The sequence below is a fragment of the Podarcis gaigeae genome, assembly GCF_964106915.1.
Source record: "Podarcis gaigeae genome assembly, chromosome: 1".
Lineage (NCBI taxonomy): Eukaryota > Metazoa > Chordata > Lepidosauria > Squamata > Lacertidae > Podarcis > Podarcis gaigeae.
This window is the reverse complement of record NC_139678.1, coordinates 24,355,717-24,375,499: the sequence shown is the minus strand read 5'-3', so window position 1 is coordinate 24,375,499 and position 19,783 is coordinate 24,355,717. Positions and strand designations below refer to the sequence as shown.

The 19,783-nt window shown below is 43.8% G+C and overlaps 1 protein-coding gene across 2 annotated transcripts in view; it reads left to right on the top strand.

The window, feature by feature from the left end:
• The first annotated feature begins 9,498 nt into the window (after positions 1 to 9,498).
• Positions 9,499 to 19,783, top strand: part of ZC3H14 (zinc finger CCCH-type containing 14) — a 33,729-nt gene continuing 23,444 nt past the window's right edge. Inside the window, exons 1-6 of one of the 2 annotated variants that reach the window (XM_083733940.1) lie at positions 9,499 to 9,721; positions 12,940 to 12,982; positions 14,787 to 14,901; positions 16,683 to 16,723; positions 17,055 to 17,250; positions 18,709 to 19,129. In XM_083733940.1, the coding sequence (XP_083590066.1) occupies positions 9,686 to 9,721; positions 12,940 to 12,982; positions 14,787 to 14,901; positions 16,683 to 16,723; positions 17,055 to 17,250; positions 18,709 to 19,129 (852 nt within the window). In that variant the 5' untranslated portion in view covers positions 9,499 to 9,685. The remainder of the gene's footprint in view (positions 9,722 to 12,939; positions 12,983 to 14,786; positions 14,902 to 16,682; positions 16,724 to 17,054; positions 17,251 to 18,708; positions 19,130 to 19,783) is intronic. The other variant, XR_014562941.1, reaches the window with a different exon arrangement.

The window sequence follows — 19,783 nt, the reverse complement described above, 5'->3', positions numbered from 1 at the left end:
GAACAGCAAACAGCTCAGCCGGCCTGCTTTTATAGGCAGCTGGCTGTCAACATTGTAGCAAGAACAACCCAGGGTTTCCCGCCTAAAATAACTGACGTGGACCTGAGTGAAAACTACATAAACAATACTCCTGGTGGCCTGGGTGAGAACTTCAATACATAACACCCCTCCCCACCGAGATAAGGCGTTAGTTACAATCGTAATGGTTTCCTTATATACAACACTACACGTAATGGTTCAATTAGGCACAAAGCATATCGGTTACATTTCACATTACTTCCATTAGACCACAGTGTTACATGTCCAACAACATAGTCCTTTAAATACGGTCTACTGGCCTTGTGGATTTCCTGGGCGGAGAGTTCAACAGCTTCTGAGGCCACGGCCTCCTCAGTGGCTTTCTGCAGCATGAGGTCTGGCTTGGCGAGAAGATGCCGTTGCAGACGGATGTCCCGGACCCCACAGATGATTTGATCCATCAGGGCATCATCTAAGTCTCGGAACTCGCAGTGCATTGCAGCCTGTCAGAGGGTGGTGGTGTAGTTGTTGATTGACTCCCCCTCTGCCTGGTTCCAGTGGTAGAACGCATGGCGGGCAGCAATCTCGGACGGCTTTGGGGCTTAGTGGTTGCGCAGCTTCTCTTGAATCGTGTCCCAAGGTGCTGCCTGGACTGCTATTTTTTTTTTTATATAATATTTTTTATTAGTTTTATAAAATACAGAAAAAAGAATAAAGAACGTGTTATAAAAGTAAAAAAGAAAAGTTACAAATTTTTCTTACTCTTTTTTCCAAATCTGTTGGACTTCCCCACGTCCTCCCAACCCTGCATTCTCTGTGATACATAACGTCTGCAATTTGTTAACTTATTTCAATACTTATTGTATCTTCCTTTTTATCATGTTACCCAATTTCAAATGTATTATACCCCAAATCATGTACATTTTCATTTTAACACAATAAAGTTGTTTCATTATTCTATCTCTGACTTCTTGTACCTTAATTTCCATTTCTTTAATTTAACATTACTGAAGCTAGAATTTCCTAAAAGGTGCGTTTTTTAACATTCATACAACTTATAATGTTTTTCCAAATAGTCTTTAAATTTTCTCCAATCCTCCTCGAATGTTTCTTCTCCCAAGTCTCGGATTCTGCCAATCATTTCGGCCAGTTCCATATAGTCCACCAACTGCGTGTGCCATTCCTCCAGTGTGGGTAAATCTTGTGTCTTCCAATATTTTGCAATCAAAATCCTTGCTGCTGTAGTGGCATACATAAAAAAAGTTCTGTCCTTCTTAAACACTCTCCGGTCCACCATGCCCAGAAGGAAGGCCTCTGGTCTCTTAGGTAAGGTAAATCTCAGTACCTTTTTTAGTTCATTATGAATCATTTCCCAGAAGGCCTTCACTTTCGGGCAGGTCCACCAGGTGCTGCCTGGACTGCTAGAGGCGCAACCAATGCTCGGGCCGTCGCGAACACCTCGGGGACACAAAGGCTGAGGAGAGGCCCCGCTTCTGCTCTACAGACCCTCTTGTCAGCTCATTTGCTTGGAGGTAACAGTCAAACCAAGCGAGGTAGGAGTCCCAGGATTCAGAGGCTGGGGCAAACGGCAGTAGAGGCACGAATGAAGCCATGGTTCCGATGCCGACGTGGAGGCGATGGATGGTACACTGTGCTCTAGCCAGAACGGTCAGCTCTGTATTGGTTCTGCTCCGTGATTTCGCTCAGTGTTTCAGCTCCGTGATTCAGCTCATCTCAGAGGGTGGCCGCGTCTGGCTGTGCTCTGATGTCCATCGATCCCATCCTCGTCGCCAGTGTTAAGTTGTGGGTTGACATAGTAGACGACACAGCGATTTCTCCAAGCAGCTCTTTATTTTGTAAGCTGGAATAGAAACTGAACAGCAAACAGCTCAGCCGGCCTGCTTTTATAGGCAGCTGGCTGTCAACATTGTAGCAACCCAGGGTTTCCCGCCTAAAATAACTGACGTGGACCTGAGTGAAAACTACATACACAATACTCCTGGTGGCCTGGGTGAGAACTTCAATACATAACACCGTTCATTTTCTTATTTACTCTCTTGTGTTTTCCCCTCACCATCCTGGGCTGAGCATGTATAGGACATGGAAGCTGTTCCACTGGCACAGTGGTGGCATCTTTCCTACCCCCTACCCAGCACCCTGATGTAACTGCAATATGAGATTGCTTTGCCCAACTACAGTAACATCAGTTCAGGCGTACAGCATTTTCCACAGTGAATACCAATGCAAATAACTGGTTCAGCTTCTTTGCAGTCTCTGGATCCTCCTTTAGCAATCCTTTCATTCCTTTGTCAACAGGCAGTCCAACCGCCTCCCTGGCTGTTTTTCTGCTTCTGAAATACAAAAATGTGCCTTTTTATTCTCCTCATTTGGGCAAGAAAAGAATCCTTCTTGCCATTTATGGTGTCTTTGGCTCCAATTGTTAACCCTGCTGGCACTTGGATCTGAAAGTACTTTTCCTATTTTCCTGTATATATTCTAGTTGAGCGTCTATCTTTTTAGTTTTAAATTACCTCCAAGCATCCTAGATTTAACCCTCTTCCAGGAATTACAGTATTTCTATTTCTATCAAAACAATCTTAGAAAATGGTTACAGTTTCTCCTCATATCCTTATACTAAATGTATTTGCTTGCTTATTTGGTACATATATCTCCATGATACACATCCTCAAAAAAATAAGACAAAAGGGGCCACCAATCTGCATAAAATTTGCATGTACTAATTTATATGTATAGATGGATATCTAGAAATAATTCCTTTCATTTAAATAAAAATACATCTTTCCATCTTGTGGAAGTTGGGGACCAAGTGACCTGTTTGCATGCCCATTCTGCTGTCCTCAGTGCTATTTTTCTAGGAAAAAAGAGAACCTCCCTTGTTATCTTGTAATGGCAATGGTACCCAATGTGGGGATTCAGGGCACAGTCCTACAATGGCTGCGCTCTTTTCTTTCAAGTCGGGGACAGAGTGTGGCACTAGGGGAGGAGTTGTCGTCACGACACTCCTTGGTGTGTGGAGTGCCGCAAGGTGCAATCCTCTCCCCAATGCTTTTTAACATCCTTATGCGCCCCCTCGCCCAACTTGTCCGGAGTTTCACTTTGGGTTGCCACCAGTATGCTGATGAAACCCAGCTTTATCTGTTGATGGGCAGCCATCCTGACTCAGCCCCAGACACACTGATCAGGTGCTTGGAAGCTGTGGCTGGATGGCTGCATGGGAGCTGGTTGAAGTTAAATCCTTCCAAGACAGATGTCCTTTGGCTGGGTCAGGACATGGGGCTGGGGGGGCAACTCCCATCTCTTGCAGGGGCCCAATTAGTGCCATTGCCTTCCGTTAAGAGTTTGGGTGTAATCCTTGATGCCTCCCTTTCCATGGAGGCGCAAGTTACAGCAACAGCCAAGGCGACATTTTTCCACCTTCGCCGCATCAAGCAGTTGGTCCCTTACCTTTCCCGCCCCGACCTGGCCACAGTGATCCATGCGACAGTCATCTCCAGGCTTGACTACTGTAATTCGCTCTACGCGGGGCTGCCCTTGAAGCTGTCCCAGAAACTCCAGCGGGTACAGAATGCTGCAGCGAGGCTCCTCACGGGGTGTCTGCCACGGGATCACATTCATCCAGTGCTATACCAGCTGCACTGACTCCTGGTGGAGTACAGGATCAGGTTTAAGGTGCTGGTTTTAACCTTTAAAGCCCTATACAGCCTAGGACCCTTGTACCTGCAGGACCGCCACTCCTGGTATGTCCCATGGAGGACCTTACGGTCCGCAAACAATAACATCTTGGAAGTCCTGAGTCTCGAGATTAAACTGGCCTTGACCAGGGCCAAGGCCTTTTCGGCCATGGCACCGGCCTGGTGGAACGTTCTGTCACAAGAGATCAGGGCCCTGCGGGACTTGACATCTGCGGCACCTGAGATGTGCCAGAACTGAGTTCTGGTGAGTTCCAGCTGAAAAAAGGCCTTGGCTGTCCTGGTGTTAACTGAGAATGGGCACGTTATTACCTTACTCGATGAGACTCACAGTGGTTTAGTCACAACTCTTGGTATTTACATATCACCTTTACACAAACCCTTCAAACCATTTTACATAATTGCAAAGAATTTTTTCAATTACCTGGAAATGTAGGTCAACGTTATTATTTCCAGAGAGCAGAGGAAGGCTGAGCACCATACTGACTTCATAGCTGAAGTGAGATCTTAACTAGACATTTCCTGTGGCATGGCTCGCAGCTCACACACCCTTAGTGATTACACCGGTTCTCATTGTTTATGTGGGGCTCTAGGGGTTTGCAGTCCAGGAACTGGTCAGGCCCCAATCCGCTTATCTTTACATACAGTTTCTTTCTTGTGAATAGGTTCCACAGATTTCACTACAACATTATCATTAATACACTTAGTTTTTATGGTATCAAGCAAACAGTCCACTATGTTTACACAGAAATGTCCTAGTTCTTTATAGGATTTTCCTTCTGAACTGCAGCCAAAGCTCCATTAAAATCAATGTGTGTATTCAGAAATGGAATTTGAGGAACTTTATGTTTAGGGTTTTGGAATATATGGGTTGTGGAGACATTTTTATGAAAGGAGTTAAGGCAATATACACTGAACAATCAGCAAAATTTATAGTAATTAATATACTGGCTGAGAATTATGAAATAACCAAAGGAACTAGACAAGGTTGCCCACTGTCACCTTTATTGTTTGTAATAGTTTTAGAAGTTTTGGTGCAAAGAATCAGATGTAATCAAGAAATTAAAGGAATAAGGGTGAGACAGATGCAATATAAATTAAAATATTTTGCAGACGATGTGGTGATATCTGTAGAAGAACTAATAAAGGCAATTTAGAAAGCACTAGAAGAGATTAAAAAATAGGAGAAATAGCATGTCTTAAAATTAATAAAGATAAAACCCAACTCCTGGTAAGAAATATGGATGATGAGAGTAAAAATAAATTACAAAGTTAATCAGGCTTAAAGATAGACTGCACCCCTATCTGGACTGGGACAGCCTGACGACTGTTGTCTATACTCTGGTAACCTCTAGGTTAGATTATGGCAACATGTTATACAGGGAGCTGCCTCTGAAGAAAGTTTGGAAACTTCAGCTGCTGCTAACTCTTTTTAAAAACACACACCAAGAATTCTCCCCTATCAATGCCCCTTCTCCCCATCCTCCTCAGTTCCAATCAGTGGCGTAGCGTGGGTTGTCAGCACCCGGGGCAAGGCAAGTAATTTGTGCCCCCTAACCCGTGGATTTGCGCCCCCTAACCCTAACCCCCAGGTGTTGCGCCCCGTGCGGTCACCCCCCCTGCACCCCCACGCTACGCCACTGGTTCCAATCCCTTATAGTGACAATGCAGCCTGCTAGTTTAATGTCACTGTGAACACATGCCTCATATAGATATTAAGTCAGAAACTTGGTGAATGTTGACATTTATAGGAGAATGTAAGCAGGGGAACCAACAGGAAATGTCAGAAATAGTTATGTGATGAACATTTGCACATCCTTGCAACGTTCTTGACATTTGCACTGTTGTGGGCTTCCTATCAGATGTCTGGGATTAGAGCTATCAGGATTGCCATAAAGCTCAGAGAGGTTGGGTGAGTAAAACAACACTCATGGCCTGGCAAATGCCATTTTCCTATAAAATGACCCTCTTACCATTTTCATCTGTAAATGTTGAAGATGAGGATAATATCTGGACATTTTTGTTAAGTCTTGACATTTACTGTTAAGTGTTCTGACATTCCCCTGAGCTTATTCACATCTCAAGACTTACTAGTAAATGTCAGCATCACCACCTTTGAGACATTTACTGGTAACAAGGTTAGATAGGTCCCAATGTGTCTTCAATCTGCAACCAGAGCAGGTGGATTAACCTGCTTTGGGGAGCAGTAATGTGTAGCACATGTAGCACGAGTAGCAGAGAGGGAGGCTGCAGTACTCAGCTTATTGTCTAGCTTCCAATTTCTTTTAGAGACAACCTGAACCTTTTCTTCCTTTCCCTTCCTCTGAATGTCCTGCTGGTGTGGAATCTGCATATTCCTCAGCTGGCACCTACTGTGCAACGGCATGGTGGAGTGGACAGCAGGCAATGTCTGGGATTTTATACTGGCTCTGTTGTGAAACAGAGTTCAGATCTAGTTGGAACAGAGATCACAGTCTCAAAAGATCAGATTTCACGTCTCTGTGTTTATTCCCCATTCGAGTCCAGGGAAAACCCTCAGGTTTCTCCTTCCTAGCAGAGCTGAGTTAGTTCAGCATTGTGGGAGTTGAGCTGGAATGGTAGGAGCCATGGAGTCTGTGGTTCATAGCCCATCCTCTGAACTCACGCCCAGGGGAAAGGTCACTTGGGGGCCAAACTAAAGTGGCAAGTGAGGAAAGGGTTATGCTATGCCTCCTCCACAAAATCCTCTCTGGTCCTAACTACTCCTAACTGGAGTAGTGTTACATGCACTCACATGCAACATCGACTTTGGCACTCAGCCTCTTTTGTGAAATGTGAAGGTCATAAGATGGTGAACATCCTTGCAGGGCTGTTGTGCAAACTCAGTGGGATGGTTCTAGAGTTGTGTGAATGGAAGCATACACATGTAATGGGGCTTTTCTACCTATCCTTTCACACAGCACTCTCACTAAAGCATATCCTGAGAGTCCAAGGATCCCAGGAAAAGCCTGGGGTGTGGCAAGGAATTGGCAGAAACTGGGAAGATTCCCTGACTCTCAGGTGAGGCTTCTCAGAGGATACAGGGGGCGTCAATGAGAAGGATTCAGGAAAGCCCCATTGAAGTGGGAGATGAAAGAAAATGAGCAACAGTAAAGCATGGGGAGCATAAAATTTTGCAACGGAATGGAGTAATTGGAAATGAATGGTGAAAGGGACTCACAAATGAATAATTTGACGCCTGAAAATGTGACTTAGGAGCCATGAAGATGCTGTGTCCATTTTACTCATCTGAAAGACTATTGTGTGTGCTTGTAGTCATTACCTTAGAAAGTTGGAACGCCTAACGGGGAGAATGTCGGCAATGGGACAGCTGCTTCTTTGGCTAAAGGGACATTGCAGAAATACATATGGGGAAAACAAAAAATAACAGCTGATCAGTTCTTTTTCATTATATGGTCATTTATATTAAGCCTTTCCAATTAAAATCTCTCCAAGTCTTATTTTTATAACTCCCAGAAATATTATAATTAGGTTTACAGACAGTACAGATGAACCAAAGGGCATATTTTTAAACATTTGTGACCTGAAGCAAAAATACTTGTGATGCAGGAACTGATAACAGCGTAAAGAAATCCAGATGCCCTCTCAACTACAGACTTTTCGCTACAGGGGATGGAAGGAGAAAAAATGCAGGAAGGGGGAGGAGAAGCAAATGCTGCTCTCTGTACATTAAGAAATGTTGCGCATTAATTGTATGTGGCCATGAGAACCTCTGGCCTACTGGGACAATTTTCAGAAACCTCTTTACAACCTGCATTGTTACCACCATTGCAAAGAGTATTAATTTTAAAAGGGTTCGTGAATAATGAAAATACCCCAACACTGAAGGCAGAACATAGCCATTGTGGTTAGTAGCTATGGACAGCCTTGGTTTGTCTAACTCCCTTTCAATGCTAGCCAAACTGGTGACCATCACTGCCTCTTGGGGGAGGAAATCCCCTTGTTCCAACTATGCACTGTCTGCTCTGAATCTTCCAGCATTCAGCTTCATTGGATGCAGCAGTAGGAAAGAGGAAGCAAAGCATCTCCCTATCCACACCACCGACAATTTTTCATACACCTCAATCATTATTATTGCTGTTATTATATATTTATTTATACCCCATCTTTTTCCCAGACTCAAGGGGGCTTACAGATAAAAATCAGAACAGAAATCGTGCAGCGGCAGCAAGAGGCCCCATTAGCTAATGTGGTACCTCAGGTTAAGAATAGTTTCATGTTAAGAACAGACCTCCGGAACGAATTAAGTTCTTAACCCAAGGTACCACTGTATACATTTCCCTAAGTAAACACACTACTTCTGGTAAATGAGCCACCATACCTTCGGGTAACGTAACTTTCAGGTTGCGAACGTGGCAAACCCGGAAGTGTATACGTCCAGGTTTTGCCCCACACGCATGCGCAGAAACGCTCTCTTGTGTTGCACACGTGCACAGAAGCGGTGCCTCTTGTTGCGGACTTTTTGGGTTGTGCCCGAACCCCAGAACGAATTAAGTTCGTATCCGAAGGGTCCGCTGTACTATCCGAAACCAAAGGGACACATTGGGTGCCAGTTGTGAAATATATTGGCATTATTTCCAGATCTCCTACCCCACGGGACAGGGCAGTGGTGCCTTGGGGCTCCTGGATGGGGCTTGCTGGAGGGAAGGTAAAGGTAAAGGACCCCTGGATGGTTAATAATAATAATAATAAATAATACATTTTATTTATACCCCGCCCTCCCCGACCAGAGCTGGGCTCAGGGCAGCTAACACCAGTAAAATTACAATAGAAACATAATAGGGGGGAACCAACCCCCCTAATTTAAAATACAGGTTAAAATGCAATTTAAAAAGCCGCCTCATTTTAAAAGTAGCCCATAAATCAAAACCGTAAGGGGAGGGAAGACATAAGGGTCAGACCAAAGGCCAAGCGGAACAGCTCCGTCTTGCAGGCCCTGTGGAAAGATGTCAAGTCCCGCAGGGCCCTAGTCTCTTGTGACAGAGCGTTCCACCAAGTCGGGGCTAGTACTGAAAAGGCCCTGGCTCTAGTTGAGACCAACCTAATCACCTTGCGACTTGGGACCTCCAAGGTGTTGTCATTTGTGGACCTTAAGGTCCTCCGCGGGGCATACCAGCAGAAGCGGTCGCCTAGGTCCCATAGGTGGGTCCTAGGCCGCATAGGGCTTTAAAGGTCAAAACCAGCACCTTAAACCTGATCCTGTACTCCACCAGGAGCCAGTGCAGTTGGTAAGGCACTGGATGAATGTGATCCCACGGCAAGGCTCCTGTAAGGAGCCTTGCCACGGCAATTTGCACCCGCTGACGTTTCTGGGTCAGCTTCAAGGGCAGCCCCGCGTAGAGCGAGTTACAATAATCAAGCCAAAGACGACTATGGGGTTGCAGAGTTCATCTCGCTTCTGATCAGCAAGCCCAAAGAGGCTCAGTGGTTTAGACCACAGTGCCACCCGCATCCCCCTGGCAGTGGTGCGGTCTTAGATCTGCTCCATGCTGTCTCCTAAGCTTTGCCTTCCCCAGCTGGAGGCAGCAATGAATCCCAAAGCACAGGACGGGAGCTGTTCTTGCACAAGGGCCCTGCTTGTTCAACCACTGTGAGAACAGCATGCTGGGCCTTGATGGGGCCACCAGCCTGACGCAGCCAGGCTCTGCTGTGCGGTTTTGCCAGCAGAAGGAGCCCCGCCCCGAAAGCCCCCGCTCTCTCCTCCCTCGGTTGGGGATTGAGCCTTCGCCTCCTCCAGGCAGCAGAGGGCGCTGCCTAGCCGAGCGGCCACTCCTCCCTCGCGGCCCAGCTCGCTCGCTCGCTTGCTCGCACGGACTCCGACTCTGGTCCAGGCCTGGGCCTAGCTCACTTGTTTGGTTTCCCTCACCACCACCACCCCCGCGCGCGGCAGGAGCGGGACGGGCGCCCGGTCGGAGGCCATGGAGATCGGCACCGAGATCAGCCGCAAGATCCGGGTGAGATGCGGAGCCGCGCGGGGGAGAAGGGCAGCCCGGAGGAGGAGGAGGAGGAGGGGGGGGAAAGAAAAGAGGGTCCCGTGGGCCCAGAGTCGGAGCCCCGCCGGGAAACCCCATGGGCGGGCTCGGGGGGGGGGGGCAAGGCCCTTCCTCCTCACAAACTGGAGGCGGCGGCGGCGAGGCTTCCCCCGCGACGCCCTTCGACCCGGAGTCGTCTCCAGCCCCCAGAGCTTGATGTGTGGCCCACAGGACAAATTCGAGCCCCCCGCCCCCCCCAACGAGCTTGTGGGGTTGCTCTGCCTATTTAGATATCCTGACAGGTACCCCACGCACTTGTAGGGCAGAGAGATGTGGGAAGACTTGTGCCTGCCTGCCTGGATACAGTATTGCATCCCCCCCCTCCTCCAAAAAAGAAGTTCATATAATACTATGGAAACACGCATCCTCTTATCCACTCCCCGCTGCAAAAGGCCAAAACTTTATTGCTTTGTTTTCTCAGATCCTCGGCCCCCTCCTCCCCGTTTTCCTACGTAGCCAGCAAAACAACAACAAAGCCCGGGTTCAAGTTCTCCCCTAAGTACTGAAAGCCCATTGAGTAACTTTGGGCAAAGTCGCTATCTCTCCATCCCTATCATACTTAACATGCCTTACATGTTTTGAGGATGAAAAGGGCAGGGGAGAACCATGTAAATGTCACCTGAGCTCCATGGATGAAAGATGTGGGGTATGGCTATTAGGAGGTATTTGAATACAGTCTACGCTAGAAGAAATCTAATATCAGAATGGGAAATAGGCATTTTTTTGTTATTTACCCGCTTAACCAAGCAGCCCCGATTACCCCCCCCCCCTATGTGTTTCAGAAGGTTGAAAGACCTTTGAGCAGATTTTGACGGAGTGGTGAGTGGGAATGATTGTAAATTGTTTTTTCCTCTGTTCTGCTGACAAAAGTCCTTCTGTCAGTGGGCAGGCCATACTGGATAACATCAATAATGAGTAAAATAAAATAAATATTTTTAAACCAGACCTTGCCCCCTTGATTTTTGGGGCTTGTTTACTGAGTTCAGATGCATCTCTGTAGAAATTGCAGGATGGAGCGACTTCTAGTCGCTCAAAAATAAAGTGTTGCCTTTTGGGGTCTCATGCAGTGTTTCCCATCACAACACTGCCATGACAGGAGAAGAAACAACTGAATTTTCCAAAATCACCCAGTGTAATTTTATGCATTACACAATTCCTAAAGGTAGGGCAATCCTCCCAGGACCTGGACTTGTAGCTCAGTCACCATAGAAACCATAGCAGAGAACAAAACATCCTTAGGATTTGATTAGGCAGAAAGTAGTAGAGATGGCACAATACCTCAGAAATCCACATAAAGTGGTTCAATAATGCAGAATTTCTCATGTCCGTTTGCAGAACAAATTTTGGAGACCTGCACTATTTCAACTGAAGTGTACCAAATCTGCAAATATATTAAGAGGAATAAATATTTCACAGAAAGCTAGTTCTTTCAACCTTCTTAGCCTGGAAAGTGATTTGAATATGTGTAAATCCCAACAGAATGTGTCATTATTTGGTAAATTTTCAATGATTTGCTTTGGCTTGTGTGTTGGGCATGTATGATTCCCTTGTAAAAATACTTTGCTGTGCATGGGTGAATTGCTTTTAAATCATGACTTTTGAGCCACCATGACTAATTTATTTTATTTAAGTAAAGTTTCTCAATGTTTTTAGGGTGAATACCTAGAAGAAGGTATAAACATCTTTTAAATAAACAAATGGTGCTGGACATCTATTTCCTGAACAGTCATGCACACTTAACTGATTGCTGTAGCAATTCAAACATACTGATTTTCAAATGCAAAGAGCCTTTATATAACCTTAGGAGTATGATCTAAAATATTTGAACATGTCGCCCATGCACTGCAGAATTATGTCTGCTTACAGACAAAATACTGATTTCTATATATACTGCCTTTCATCACAGAATTCAAGGTAGAATAAATAAATATTCAGAACTTCTACAATCAGTGATTAATAGTTACTTGGCAAAATAGGGTTTCTTCATGGAATGGAAGTGCAGTAAATGCCATGTTGTTTAGTAAGTAGAATTTCAAATATTTGTGATTTGAGAACAGAAATCACTGCAGAGATCAGGTTGTTGGAGAGATCAGTGGATGATCCTCGTGAAATGAAGTAGGATGTCTCCCAGAGTATAGCACATGTGGGACCTTGTTAGACCCTGGATTCAGTAGTAAGCACACAGTACACAACTTTGGGTCATGCCTGTCTTCAAATGTCATAAACTTCTCCCCTCTCCCGCAAGGTTTTTCCTCTAGCATAGAAAAGCAACCTTTAATACCGTTAATTGCAAACCAGTTTTAAGATGCTATAAGTATAGGCTTTAACATGTTTTTATTCAGATTTCCCTTAAGACTTTTTAGTCAATAATAATTAATATGTTTATTTTTAGAAACAATATGTAATTTTTATCCACCTAGGTATAAAGCAAACGGTCCTTTCTCTATGCCACCTAGCTTTAAGGATACTCACAAAACAAACACACTGAACCTCCAAATCAACCTTTATTTTACAAAATATTTGCCATGAGCCCAGTTGTCAAGGAGGGCAGGAATCTTTGTATTTAAAAGTTGCTTGCAAGTAAAATGTAAGTGTGCAGGATTGCAGTCTTAAAGCCTTAACTCTCCATGAAAGCAATAGCTAAATACAATCCTTTTTTATAATTTTGTATGGAAAGCCTCTGTATAATGATGAACTTATATTAGTAGCTTGTGTTTATATGATAACAATATGTTTACATTAGCCCACCTGGAGCACAGGAAGGAATATTATATTGGACTCTACTGTCACTCCCTTAAACCTACCAAAATGCAATCTGAGCCCGTGTAACAGCTGCATATTGTTTTCCTCTTTATGCCTGTTTCCATTTTTCAACTCTTTTTCAACTCCATTTTCCTCTTGATGTTGAATTTTAGATTATAAGATCCTCGGGACAGGGTGCTGCCTGCTGGAAGGTACCATGCCCGCTGATGGCACTGTCTGAATTAATAATGTTTTGCTACCATTTACATCAGGCAGTCCCTCAAGAACAAACTCATTTAAACCTTGGTTTTGAGTTTGAGACTTCTAGAGCAACTTTTGAATGCCTTTTGTTTGAAACTGTGCAATCCTAAATGGCTGCTCTTCTGTTCTTCATATAGAGTGCTATAAAAGGAAAGCTACAGGAACTGGGAGCATATGTGGGTAAGTTTATTGTGCCTTTAGTTGTAAAAATAGGGCACAACTATGCATTTTTACTCAGAAGTAAGTCCCATTGTATTCAGTGGGGCTTCCTGTCAGGTACAGTGGTGCCTCGCAAGACGAAAAGAATCCGTTCTGCGAGTCTCTTCGTCTAGCGGTTTTTTTGTCTTGCGAAGCAAGCCCATTGGCGGATTAGCGGTATTAGCGCTATTAGCAGCTTTTAGCGGCTTATCGGCTTAGCTGATAAGCGGATAAGTGGCTTAGCGGCTTAGAAAAGGGGGGGGGAGGAAAAAAAACCCCGCAGGAACTCGCAAGACATTTTCGTCTTGCGAAGCAAGCCCATAGGAAATTCGTTTTGCGAAGCACCTCCAAAACGGAAAACTCTTTCGTCTAGCGAGTTTTCCGTTTTGCGAGGCATTCATCTTGCGGGGCACCACTGTAAATGGGAATAGGATTGCAGATCTAGTTTGGGGTTATTTTCTTACATGTATGTACAAAGACTGTTCACCATTTGTTATCACTACCAAGTATCCCATAATGGTTTATAATGTAAGCAGGTGCCACATTTCCCAGTACTATATCACCATGCTGAGGAGAACAGCACCTATTGAATTTCTGTCTGTTCCACAGTAGTTAAAGGCATTGAGCCAGGATGGGGAACCCGTGGCTTTCCAGATGAAATCCTACTCCCATCTGCCCCAGACAGCATTGCCTATAGTAAGGGATTATGGGAGTTGTACTTCAGCAGCATCTGGAAGGCCACAGGTTCGTCAGCTTTCTTATGGGCCTGCTACCATCTCTCAGCCTAACCCATGGGTAGGCAAACTAAGGCCTGGGGGCCGAATCCTACCCAATCGCCTTCCAAATCTGACCCGCAGACGGTCTGGGAATCAGCATGTTTTTACATGAGTAGAATGTGTCCTTTTATTTAAAATGCATCTTTGGGTTATTTGTGAGGCATAGGAATTTGTCCCCCCCAAAAAAAAATAGTCCGGCCCCCCACAAGGTCTGAGGGACAGTGGACCGGCCCCCTGCTGAAAAAGTTTGCTGACCCCTGGCCTAACCTATCTCACACTGTAGCCATCAGGATACAGGGGGAAAGGCTTTTATGCGACCCTAATAACCTTGGTGTGCATTTCTGTGTAACTCTTGTGTGTTTTGTTTTTAATTGTAAAGTGCCTGGTTGTAGGTGCTATATAAATAATAATGAGCAAATATCCAAAGCAGATGTGCCACATTTTTCTTCATATATGGTTCCCCTTACTGGTGGGCATTGAAAATAAAATCAGGAAATAAGTAAATAAAAAGGAAATTCCATACCACAAACTTAGTAAAGAAAAACCCACAATAAAACATAGGCAGTATTCCGAAACAAGTTAAATTGGGAAAAAGAAAGACCAGGAGGGAAGGGAAGAAGACCCCAGAATTTCACATTAAGTATTCCTACGCACTTCCACTTGGAATTAAGTCCCACAGAATTCAATGGTGCTTAATCCCAACTAAAGCATGCATAGAATTGTGCTGCAGGGCCTTTTGCCATCAGGGCTACTGTTTGCAACCAGCAACATCTATGTTCTAATAGCGCACCTTTAATTTGTACCCCTGGGAGTCTAACTAATGGCCAAAATACATGGCTTCATACTGTCTCTGGTCCATGCCATTTTCTGTAATGATTCTGTTTCTTGTTCTATGCCTGGGATAATCTGAAAGTTGCCCTCTCCCTTTTTTATGACTGTTTTGTAGTCAAACTCTACAACTGCCCTTAAAACATTTAACATCCAGTTATATTTCCCTTTCTTTAAATCAGATGAAGAGCTGCCTGATTATATCATGGTCATGGTTGCCAACAAGAAGAGCCAGGAGCAGATGACGGAGGACCTTTCCCTTTTTCTAGGAAACAACACTGTGAGATTCACTGTATGGTATGTTTCTCATCCCTCGAATTCTTTGAACTACAATTCTTTTGTAGTCTGATCCTGAAACCTTCTCCACGACTAGATGAGTGCTTAGGCCAGGGCACATGAATAACCTTCACCTGTGCAACATTGCAAAATAAAGCCATCCAAGGCAGATGAGCTCGTGGAAATGGCCAGAACTAGGGGGTTCAGCTTATTTTTCAGGTGCTGAGCAAATGTGTCGTAGCATAAGAACTGGTTCCATTTCACAGAAGGAAGAATACTATGGTTTGACCATCTCCTTTTCCTGAATTTGAATGGTAAAACTGATGCATCTTAAAACTCATGACCTAGTTCTATGTACTGAGTCATTTTAAAGTTGGCTTTTACCTTAGTTGTCAAATGAAGTATAACATCCAGCTTGATGTTGCTGGGAGAACAACTCATTTTTCCGAGTTTCCCCACCCACCCATTTCCTGGATCCTCCTTTGAAATGGGTCAGTGCATCTGCTGTTGTTACGTGTGATACATGTGCTGTTTGGTAGTCTTCCAATTTTGCACTGAAATGCTGAATTCAAAACACAAGAGGCAACTATGTGGATATGCCTTTAGCTGATGGTATTGATAAAAATGGGGGTCAGAAACAATAATAAAACTTTTTATTGATCCTGTTTATTCCTTTGGGTTGTATGTTACTTTTGCTGGGTTTGTGAATATGTGATGCAGAAGCTCAGTCAAACAGTTAAGCTCACCACAGGAAACAGCCATGTAGTAGAGTTGTCTTTATTAAGCCAACATCAACACTCACCCATACTATTTACAGATGTTACATATGTCTTCTCTCTCTCTGAGCCCAGAGAGGGTATTTGATTCACACTCCTTGCTGAATGAAGTTCTAAGTCAATTTGCAGAGTCCTGCAACAGCTTAGAGTTCTGTGGGTCCTGAAATTTGGCCTTTCACTCAGACAAGCTCTTTACAAAGTCAAAATAAACAAAATTAAAAAAATCCTTCCAGTAGCACCTTAGAGACCAACTAAGTTAGTTATTGGTATGCAGACGAAAGCTCATACCAATAACTAACTTAGTTGGTCTCTAAGGGACTACTGGTAGGAATTTTTTATTTTATTTTATTTGTTTTGTTTTGTTTCAACTACGACAGACCAACACGGCTACCTACCTGTAATCTTTACAAAGTGTTTGCACAACTCCACAGTGCTGCAACAGCCAACTTCCAACAACTCACACAGTATGTTTTAAGCTAAGCCCTTTTTTATATACACAAAGTTACTTGCCACAAATCTGCCCAGTAACACAGATAAGAGAGTCACAAGATGCCTGCAGGTGCATTGTGGGGAATGAGTAATCTCTGCTGACTCATGGATAATTAACTTAATAACTGCATTCCTTAACAAGTTTGAGAGCTGATGATTTGTTCTCATCAACTAGAACTGTATTTCTCAAGCTTGGGTCTCCAGCTGTTGTTGAACTACAACTCCCACCATCCCTTCCCACTGGTCCTGCCAGCTAGGGTTGATGGGAGTTGTAGTCCAACAACAGCTGGAGACCCAAGCTCAAGAAACACTGATCTAGAAAGTTTGATGGCAGAGCAGGCTCTTGAATTTGGTTTCTAGTATGCCAATCCAGTGTGCTACACTGCATTGCACTTGCCTCCATGCTGATAACTTGCAAACTTGCATTAAGAAAGTCATTTGCTCTTTATTCTAAATTTGATGACACTGGTCAACATAACAAAGTAAACTGCATTTGAAACAGATGTTAGCCATTAAAATGTTTTTCTTATTTTTCAGGCTTCATGGTGTGCTAGATAAGCTTCGGTCTGTAACTACAGGTAAGTAAAGGAAAGACAACCTGGCTTATCGTTTGGAAATTAAGCATCTTCAGGAAGGGATAATGTGCTTTCATTTACATTTTAGACATTAAAAATAATTATTGCTGTGTGTCGTTATTTAAGAGTTTAATTATTATGACTGTACAGAAATTAGAATTTTAAGAAACGTTCTCATGCAAACAGGGGAAATATTATTTTGAAAGCATAGATTACTCAATGTGAACTGAAGGAAGTGCATTTCTATCGAAATCTGCAGCGAAACATATTTTACAGTTGTGTGTAAATACTTCATTGAACTTTGAAATAATATAAGGAATACCTGTATCTCCAGAACCTACCAACTTAAAATCTTCTGAATCGAACATCTTTGAGAGCAGTTTGCCTTCTGTCAAAAGCATTTCAAGTGGAAATGAGGAGAGAAGTGGGGAGGATGTCTTACAGCCCCTTACAGTCTCAAGTTCTCGACCAGAAAGGAGTGACTCTCGAGTTTCAACCAGCTCCCAGGAACAGAAAATTGCTGCCTCCCGGTAAGGTTCTCACGTCTTAAAATCTGGTAACACATAGTGGTTATTTACTCATTTGTTCATTGCATTTATGTATTGCTTTTCTGCCAAGCCACCCAATTGCTATTTACAGTTTTGAAATGCTAAAATAAATACTATAGAGCAGTAATACTGCCTTATTGGACATTATCTTTTGAACATAACAGTGGTAACACCGCTTAGAAACACTGGTGATTAAGTGGTGTGTGTGCGCATGCACCTTAATTAGCAACAACAACATTCTTATCTGAAATAAAGCCTTGTGGGAGCCTTCGTAAATGCATTCCATAGGTTGTGCTTGCCTCTCACATTGATAGTTTGGTGCTGAAGCTGATCATCAAACTGGAGGACTTTTTGATTCTTTTGAAAGAAGTTAGGGACGTTGTGCCCCAGAAGTCTCAAGGGCAACCTGGAACAACACAAGCAGCAGCATAAAATCTGTGATGTGGGTTTTCTTGGAGCAGGCAGAAATAATTGTTTTGAATGGGAGAATTTGAATCTGAACATTTCGAATGAGGATAAGTTGCACTGGGAAATTTTCATTTGGTCTAGAGAATGATCTAAATCAGCATGCTTGTTTTACTAGAATTTAGTAAGCTGAGCTGAAAACTTTGAAATTACCAAGCTTGCCTGACTTTATTGGTATCAGTTCATTGTTATTAATTAACTTAGGAAATGCAAAAAAAAAATCCACCAAACATCATTGGCAGAGATCTTACTGTGAGCAGGGAATAGTGGTCAGCTAAAGTTCCTTGATTCAAGAGTTACCATTAGATCTGACCAGCTGCTTAGGTGAAGTTGCTGGTAACCATCTCCAGGCGCAATTGGAGTCTCAGTGAACAAGTCAGATTAGAAAGTGTTATGCAAAATAATTACTGTAAAAAGAAAACAATTTTTCTTCATCATAGCAAAGTTTCTAACTGAGAGGAAGAGTTTCAACAATTCAAGTTTGAAAGGGGTGTGTATAAACCTGTATGGTACTATACAGTTTGTTGGGTTGTTAGAAGAAGTGAGTGTCTACTATGAAAATAGAAAAACAACAACTTTTTTCACCCTGTATGTTATTTTCCGACATGAAATGGACTGAGTAGGTTCTAAACTAAACATGTGGGTTTCACAACTTAAAACAACAATTCGTGCAGTCACTGTGACCTCTAGTAGCCTATGTACATGGGTTTTTTTTCTGGTCTTCTCAGTCATTCCAGTGGGGTTAGAATTGCCCCAAAGTGGCAGAAGCAAAAACAGATTTTTCATTCAATTTAGGATTGGGTTGACCCTTAAAGCACCTTGTAGCAATTCACGCCTCCTCATAGGTGAGGACTACCAGGAACAGAGCTGTGAAAGTTTGACAAACATGTTCTTATGCTCCCTTCTCAATTTGGAGGCTTCAAGCAAGCATTTTCTTGACATGAGGTGGAGGTAATATTTTCTCTTCTCACGCAGGCAGCCTCGCCAAGACACCTCCCCATCTCTCCTGATGTCAACTGTGAAACCTCTCAGGGAGCTGTCCCCCTTGGAAGCTGTGATCGACATTAAACCTGAGCCGGATGACCTCATTGATGAAGACCTCAATTTTGTGCAGGAGAACCGGCTGCCCCGGAAGAAGCCTCTCGTGACAGTGACTTACGGTTCCTCCCGCCCACCTGCTGAAATCTACCGCCCACCAGCAAGCCGAGGTGCAGAAGGCAACATGCACTTTCAGAGAATGCCACAACAGAGTAGCATACAGACTGGCAAGCAGCTCGACATGCAGGGTGGCAGGTCACTGGAAGCCATCCAGCTCTGCGATCCAGACGTGTTTGGCAGCTTGGCTGAGAGTTACAGGCCCACTGCCAAAGGGAATGCTGATAAAATTAGCAGTGAGGTAAGTATGTAAGCCCAAGCTATGCCGGTAATTTAACATGTACTCAACAAACGGAGGTCACCATGGACACTTGGAGTCCCCTGTTCTAAACATAGCAAGAGTGGTCAAAAATATCTCACGCATGGCATCTAAACCTTGTGGCATCCAGATTCTAGTTGCTTTAGTGACTAAGGGGGTGAAAAATGTGTATGTGTGTATGGTGTTAGCCTTAAATAGGGTGAGTAGCAGTTGTAGCCCTCACCTGGGCATAGCTGGGCCTTGCATGAGTGTTATGTGTCCATTTTTCTTAGCTTTGTTCATTGGCGAATACTAAATAAGAGGATTTCAAGTTTCCTGTCTTTGGGGATCTCTTGTCACACTGATGTGTCTGACTGGAACTCCTTCGTGTTGTAGAATATTCTGGAGAATGCTCCTGGGCAATAGTCTTCAATGTTTCCAGACCCAGGACTCGCCTTTAACCCAATGTAATGCATTTGCTGACCCATTTCTTAGTTTTTACTCAATATTTGGATGGTGCTGTTGAGAGCCACCTTAGATCAGGCCACAACCTGATGGTTATTCCCAACCCTCCAGTTGAAGACCAATGGCCTAAGGTCTTCACTTACCCAGAGAGTCAGTGTAGTATAGTGATTAGAACGCCAAGACCTAGGTTCA